The following is an 8037-nucleotide window of genomic DNA, read 5'->3' on the forward strand; positions in this document are numbered from 1 at the left end:
TGGCGCATGCCTGATCGTCGACCGCTCTGTTACCACTGTGGTGAGGCGGGACATTTATACCGAGAGTGCCAGTACCGCCGCCTTGGACTCCAGGGGTTTCCTGTCAATTCACCCCGACCCCGTTTCGGACAACGGCCACCTGAGATTGAAGATTTTCTCGCCCGACAGCGTGCGCCACCGTCATCAAGGCGCCAGTCGCGATCGCCGTCACCATGACCATCCTATTCGGGAGGTGCAAGGCGGATGTCGCAAGGACGATCTCCGAGCCCTCGCCTGGAAAACTAACGTCAGCGACCTTTCGAGGCGAGGCCCCTGATACTGGACGTGCCGAAGACCTCCAATCGAAGCGACCTCAGACCGACGGAGACTTGACGACGCCAGTATCTCAGGCTGGAGACTTCTCCATGAACATACCTGTGCTGATCGACGGCCGAAATGTTACTGCCTTAATCGACACTGGCGCTGACTATTCGATTATCAGCGGAAAACTATTTAAAGAAAGTCATTACGCCGTGGACAGGGACGCACGTACGGACAGCTGGCGGACATGTCGTCAAACCGCTTGGTGTGTGCACTTCTCGGGTGCAAATTCAAAATTCTACATTTCCGATCAGCTCCCTTGTTCTCCGAGAATGCTCCCGTGAATTAATACTCGGCATAGACTTTCTTCGAGAGTATGGCGCCATCATCGACCTCCGCCGACGCTGTATCTCTTTTTCTACAAAGAAAGCGACGACAAGAGATGCCAGCCGCCGCACAGCCGCTCTTCGAATTTCCGACGACAGCGTCACGATACCACCTCATGCTAGTGTAATGATTGCGGTAACGTCCGAGGGCATACGTGAAGGCGAAGTTTTCGCAGAGTGTAACGTCTCCCTTCTACTTACGCTCGGAATTAGCGTGGCTCGAGGAATCATTGACGTTAGGGATGGCCAAGCTGACGTCTTGATCGCCAATTTCACAAATGAGCACCGACACCTCTTCCAGGGCACTGCCGTCGCTTACGCTGAAGCCTGGGAGGACGTCATTGAGTGTTTCGCATGTGAAGAAAGCGACAGCGATGAAGAATGCGTCCCAGATATCGACATCAATAACGAGCTGTCGGAGGACAATAAGGCGGCACTGCGGGGACTGTTGCGTGAATTCAAGGACTGCTTTGCTCGATCGTCGAAAATCAGTCAGACACCCATCACGCAGCATAGGATAATTACTTACGAGGATGCACGTCCTATTCACCAGCAGCCATATCGTGTTTCGCAGAAAGAACGAGAAGCAATTCAACGACAAGTCAAGGAAATGATTGACGATGGCGTCATCCAGCCTTCAAACAGTCCGTGGTCGTCACCGGTTGTCCTGGTAAAGAAGAAGGACGGCACTCTCCGCTTCTGTGTTGATTACAGAAAACTCTGTTCAATGTCACAAAGAAGGACGTTTATCCGTTGCCGCGCATAGATGACTCTCTTGACCGGCTACGGCGAGCCAAGTATTTTTCCTCCCTTGACTTGAAAAGTGGGTATTGGCAAATAGAGGTAGACGAGCGTGACCGGGAGAAAACAGCCTTTGTCACTCCGGATGGACTTTACGAGTTCCGAGTACTTCCGTTCGGGTTGTGCTCTGCTCCGGCAACCTTCCAACGGATGATGGACACGGTGCTCGCTGACCTAAAATAGCAAACCTGTCTCGTCTACCTGGATGATGTGGTCGTATTTTCAGGCAGCTTCTCCGGACATCTTAAGCGACTGCGGCAAGTGCTCGAGGCAATCCGATCGGCTAACCTCACGTTAAAGCCTCAGAAATGTCACTTCGGTTATGAAGAGTTGAAGTTTCTTGGTCATGTCGTGAGCGCAGAAGGCGTCCGTCCCGATCCCGAGAAAACTGCCGCTGTAGCTGCTTTTCCGACTCCTACAGACAAGAAAAGCGTTCGACGCTTCCTGGGATTGTGCGCATACTACCGGCGCTTTATACGCAATTTCTCTAAAATTGCTGCACCACTTACTCGTCTCACTAGAGACGACACGCCGTTCATCTGGAGCTCTGAACAAGAAGCAGCTTTCGCCGAGCTTCGACATCGCCTGGCATCACCCCGGTTCTTGGACATTTCGACGAGGACGCCGAAACAGAAATTCATACCGACGCCAGTAACGTCGGTCTGGGTGCGGTGCTCGTACAGCGGCAGGAGAACGACGAAAGGGTCATAGCTTACGCCAGTCGCACCCTATCACGACCCGAGTCCAATTACACTACCACGGAGAAAGAGTGTCTTGCCGTCGTATGGGCACTTGCCAAGTTTCGACCTTACCTCTATGGCCGCCCATTCAAGGTCGTGACGGATCATCACTCCTTATGCTGGCTGGCAAACCTAAGAGACCCTTCTGGACGACTGGCACGGTGGAGCCTGCGCCTGCAGGAATACGACGTGACCATCGTGTACAAGTCCGGCCGCACACACGACGATGCCGACACATTGTCGCGCGCACCTGTTGAATCTGCCGATCAACACATCGAAGACGACAGCGCTTTTCTTGGCACCATAAGCGGGACAGACGTATCGACACGGCAGCGAGCAGACTGTGAATTGTGCCCCATAATTGAACATCTAGAAGGCCGCAACGTCACTCTGCCCCCGCAAATTGCTCGAGGTTTGTCGTCGTTTTGTTTACGGCAGGGCATCCTATACAAGAAGAATTCTGCTGCCAGCAACAACACCTATCTTTTGGTCGTACCCACAGAGCTTCGTGATGAAATCCTGTTCGCATGCCACGACGAGCCTGCTTCTGGCCACTTGGGTTTCACTCGAACCCTTGCAAGGGTACGAAAATTGTACTACTGGCCGAAACTCGCCACTTGTGTTAAACGATATGTCCAAGCCTGCCGTGAATGCCAACGCCGAAAGTCGCCGAATGTGAAGCCTGCGGGATTATTGAATCCTATCGAACCGCCTCGAGGGCCCTTCGATCAAGTCGGCATGGACCTCCTGGGCCCACTTCCGTTGTCTACTTCCGGAAACAAGTGGATAATTATCGCCACGGACTATTTAACCCGCTATGCTGAAACAAAGGCTCTTCCTAAAGGCACAGCTTCTGAGGTTGCACAGTTTTTCGTACAGAACATCGTACTACGTCATGGCGCCCCATCCTGTGTCATCACGGATCGAGGAGCGGCGTTTACGGCAAGGCTGCTTGAAGAAGTTTTTCAGCTGAGTTACACCACGCACCGAAAGACGACTGCCTATCACCCTCAAGCAAATGGCTTGACTGAAAGGCTTAACAAAACAATGACCGACATGCTGTCGATGTACATAGACGTGCAGCATAAGACATGGGACGAAGTCCTACCATACGTCACGTTTGCGTACAACACCGCTACGCAAGAGACCACACGCTTCACGCCTTTTGCTCTTGTTTACGGTCGTGAAGTGCAGACGATGTTAGAAGCCATGTTACCATGTGACACTTCTGACAATCTTGATGAAGACACTGAGCGTTTCGTGCAACGTGCCGAGGAAGCACGCCAACTGGCTCGCGTGAACATTAGAAAACAACAGTGTATTGACACGCGACACTACAACCTTCGCCACCGACAAGTTGAGTACCAACCGGGTGACCAAGTGCTAGTTTGGACCCCCGTCCGCCGTAAAGGCCTTTCGGAAAAACTTATCAGTCGGTACTTCGGCCCTTACAAAGTGCTTCGGCGAGTAAGTGACCTCAATTATGAAGTCCTTCCTGACGGCACCCAGCCAGCACGACGCCGATAACCGTGGCCCGAGATTGTGCACGTAGTGCGGTTAAAACCATATTGCACACCACAATAGTCGTGGTTTCCGAACCATTACGTTTCTCCTGGGACAAGTCTTTCTGCCCGTCCATGCTTTGTTTAGCATCGAGTCGATGCTCTTCTGGGAGGAGGGGTAATGCGACGCGCTTGTGCCACTTGCTCCCAGAAGAAGACGAGGACAGTCTTGTGCACGAGCTAGCGCCTTGGTCTTTTGTCGGTGCTGCGCTGCCCCTTTGGCGACTCGGACTTACCTTAACGGCCTCTTTTAGAAGTCACCTCTTCATTAAACGTGACAATATTTCCCTGAGGGGCAATGCCAATGAGATATTTAACTGTATTGTGGTTTTTATAGGTAGACCATGTCTGTGATCGAGACAGCATTGATGAAGGTCGTTCTATAAACACCTCAAAGCAGTCGAGTATGACAACTACGTCTGTCCCAAATGATTTCCTAAATACCATTGGCATTGTTTTACGCAAGACCTCACGTTTTGGCCATACTACTGCTCGTTCAAGACGAACGAAAGCGACGTCTAGCCACTTGTTGATCACTCACGAGATTGTGGCCCGGGACACATGGAACCTGTAAGCAATATGTACAGTTAACTTCACAGAATGAAAACAAAGTCCAGAGTAATGTAAAAAATAAGCACCTGTAAGCCAAATCTTGCAATGGCACGTTGAGGCGGAGACGAATGAGGAAGACAAGCATTTCCTGGAACTTTGTCAAGCAGTTCTGGCTTGTATGAGATACACTTCCTTCTAAAAGCAGGAAAAGTGCCCACAACAGATCAAAGCTTGGCAACCCAGTGTAAAACTGCAGCATGTCTGGTTTCTCTTTGAGGCAGTCTTCAGTCAGCATGTGAGTGCCAAGCTTGCTTTTGGTGTCAACCAATTCCGAGAGGAGACGGTTATTTTCATCCTCAAGCAGCTTTATTTGAAGCATTGTTAGCTCTGTGTTTTGCCCAAAGTCTCTCTTCTCTGAAAAGATGTAAATAGCAGGCAAGACATTCAACAAACAGCACTGCTTGGGTTTATGTTTATCATGTGAATGAAATTGCGTAACACATACCAGTACCGCTGCATTCTTCCTAGATGGTTATCTCAGGCTCTTCAACTTCTGGATTATCGTTTTCGCATTGCAGTGGCATGGGAAGCGCGCTGTCATCATCTAAGCAGGGTTGCAGTGGCTGGAGTGGCTTGTGCTTTTTTTGCAGCCTTTTTAGATGCCTGGTGTGTCTGTGAAGAGTAGAATTTAGTAAGTAATGTGTAAATGAACAAGTATCAAGAGATAAGGCTGCACCGTTTCTACGTAGATTCGAAACTCCGCTAGCGATCATACCGGGATAGTGAACTGTCGCTGCTCCTTGGCTTTCCGTGTCCAAGATGCAGAGACGGCGCCCAGTCCGGATCAGTTTCGGCCATTGCGTACGAAGGGCGTCCTGCGAAACGCAGCCAGCAGCGATGTCATTGCTAATATGCTTAGCGGACTGCTTCCTCAACAAACCAGCGACGTAGCCCGCGCTCGTCTACCGATGCGTAAACAGTCCGTAACACGCCGCAGCTTTACACAGTACCTACCTAGAGCAAAGTCGCTCCGTCAAATCTTGCATATGTTCTGCAAGCTTAACGAAAATAAATTATTTGCCACACAAGCGATAGTGATTTATCGAAATGTCCAAGTCTTTAGTTTTTACTTTACTGCTAATGCGTTTAACCGACTGTTTCTTGAGCATGCAGCAGCCCGCGACGTAGCGCGCGCCCGTCTCCAGCTGCGTAAACAAAGGTGTTTAACACGCCGCGAAAACTACGCGTTTCAAGGCAGCTTAAAGCAAAAGCCGACCGCTTTGACATTGCTCGAAAACTTACCGGAAATGAAGTGTTTACCGCACACGCGGTAGTGGGTTGCAGAGTTGTCCAGGTCTTTCCGATTGATACGCCGGAGCCACTCTGCTCTTCGTCGCTCCGTGACATCTTTCGTATGCTTGCACTGATTTACGATGACTTTAGGGATGCAGAAAAAGCCGACATCGGATGCGTTCTCATCTCCGGGCTTCTTTTTGGTGTGGTTGTTGCAACCAAACACGGCACAGTTCACCATTTTCACTGAAGCACTCCCGCGCTATCGTACCTCGCTTTCCCCGCGCATACGTTCGTCTGGCCGGGCGACCCGAATCATGGCGGAGCAGTCGTTTCGACGCTGGCGCCATCTCGGGTGCGCCGCCCTGTGAAACCCTCCTATAGCGGCGAACACAGTCAGTGATCATTAAAAATGTGACCTGCGAGTCAAGCATGTCGGCGTTTATAAATGAGTCATCGAAGGTTTCAGAGTTAGAGGCCCTAGCTTTCCGCGAATCCGCTAAAAATCACGGAATTGATGTTTTTTCGCGGAAATGCGATTTTTTTAAAGTTGATTTTTGAGGCAGCAGTGAAACGCTGTTTCTCGCAGTTTTCACAAGATGGCGCTACAGTAGCCGACCGAATTTCCGGACTTCGCGGGGACTGAAAAATAGTCCGAAAAATCGAGCAGTCCGAAAAACCGAACAGTCCAAAAAAACTACCCCCCCCCCCCCGATTAAAAAAAAATTGAGGCTGAGAGCGGCTCAAGAAAAGTGTCGCAGTTTCGCCCAAAAGGCGAAGCATCGATTGCAATTGCAAATTAATAGACAGCGATACGAAGTACGGATGTTAGTTTTATCGGCCGTATAAAGTTGTAAATATGCGCTTAGTAACTAAATAAGCACGGTGTCATGCGCGCACAGATTAAACCGATGACCGCGGGCAAATTGACCTTCGCGCTGTCTATTCTCTCGCTTCAATGCGAAAAATAAAAAAAAAATTAAAAACAGCGCATACGAAGCTACTGGCACTCTGCGCACGCCCGTTGTACGCATCGCAGATCGCTTTCAAGATACGGTGCCTGCGCGGCAGCTCCGTCGGCAGCAGCCGCAAGAGCTGAACGCAACTCTCCACCGTCACCGTCGCCTTCCCCCCGTGCCCCGCGAGCGAAGTCCACGCGCCTCCGGCCGCTTCCTCTCTCGCGTGCGCGAGATTAAATTGCGCTTGCCGGCTGACCCTCGCAAGCTTTCACCCGCACACAGCGTATGGAGCAACCGAAACTTAAAAAAAAAAAGAAAAACGGATTCCACTTAAGTGATTATGACGATAGTGCTGAGCTGACCGAAAGAAAAAAAAAAGCAAGTGCCGCTTTTTGGCACGTTTTGTCGGCCAAGGAAGAGCGGGCATGGCCTCGGAGATGGGAGGATAGCGTGTGTCTACTAATCTTGAAGGCTATACAAGGGGGCCAAGCGAGCGGAAAATCCAACATGGCGGCTGTTACATATACCTTATGTCTGTTCAATGTTGCCGCGGAATTTTGCAGATTTCTCTACCTTGATTTGCAGAATTTCAAATTTTCCACCACAGAAAGTTAGGGGCTCTATTCAGAGTAATCACTGGTGCCAGCATGTCTTCCAGAAAGTACTACACAATTTGCGTCGCACATGCAATCAGATTACACAATGTTCAGTGACAATGAACAGAACAATGAAAAATATTCGAGAAACTTCTGATACATGCAGGCACGTCCTGCGCTGAACGATAATGTTCGTTAGCCAGTGAAAAGCAGTCACCTGAGAAAGAAACAAGCACATGTATCAATATGATACGGCGCATAGCGCTTACTTATTTGGAGGATATTAATACCCAGCAAATAATGCAAGCTGCACAATATTTAGAATTTTGATAATAGCAGACGATCTCCATTATGTGGACTTTCCCATTTCTTAACAGTGTTTTCAGTTGATACTGCAAAACCTTGAATCTGCTTGTTGGTTTTTACAGCACATGGTAGCGAGTTTCATTCTGTGAGAGCTCTATTAAAACGTACCAACATGCAAAAGAGTATCTGACTTGCCACGATAGCTTCGGTCTTCTGCTGCTGAATGCGAGTTTGGTTTCTGGCCACAGTGGCTGCATTGTGATTGGGACAGAATGCAAAAGTGCTCATGTGTTATGCTTCGAGTGCTGGTTAGACAAACCACAGATGTTTGAAATGAATTCACAGCCCTCCACTAAGGCAGCTCTCTAGCCCGTCATTTCCTCTGGGATGCAACTTCAAGTTTTCAGTTTAAATATGCAAACTAATTATTAGTAATGCGACTGCCTTGATTGGTATAAAAGGCTTTCGAGATAGTGCAATGCTACAACTGCAAGCGACCCATTTCACCTCAGTGAAGGTCATGTAAGAACATAACATGAGTC

The 8037-nt window shown here is 49.6% G+C and overlaps 1 protein-coding gene across 1 annotated transcript; it reads right to left on the bottom strand.

Annotated features, from left to right (window-relative positions):
- Positions 1 to 4865: 4865 nt before the first annotated feature.
- LOC125944218 (uncharacterized) lies at positions 4866 to 5910 on the bottom strand. The gene is made up of 3 exons (XM_049664540.1): positions 5644 to 5910; positions 5117 to 5216; positions 4866 to 5013 (listed from the first exon to the last, which is right to left on the bottom strand). Exons 1-3 carry the CDS (start codon positions 5873 to 5875, stop codon positions 4866 to 4868), a joined length of 480 nt encoding a protein of 159 aa, XP_049520497.1. The 5' UTR covers positions 5876 to 5910.
- Between the last annotated feature and the right edge of the window lie 2127 nt (positions 5911 to 8037).

The sequence above is a fragment of the Dermacentor silvarum genome, chromosome 3, assembly GCF_013339745.2.
Source record: "Dermacentor silvarum isolate Dsil-2018 chromosome 3, BIME_Dsil_1.4, whole genome shotgun sequence".
NCBI classification, from domain to species: Eukaryota; Metazoa; Arthropoda; class Arachnida; order Ixodida; family Ixodidae; genus Dermacentor; species Dermacentor silvarum.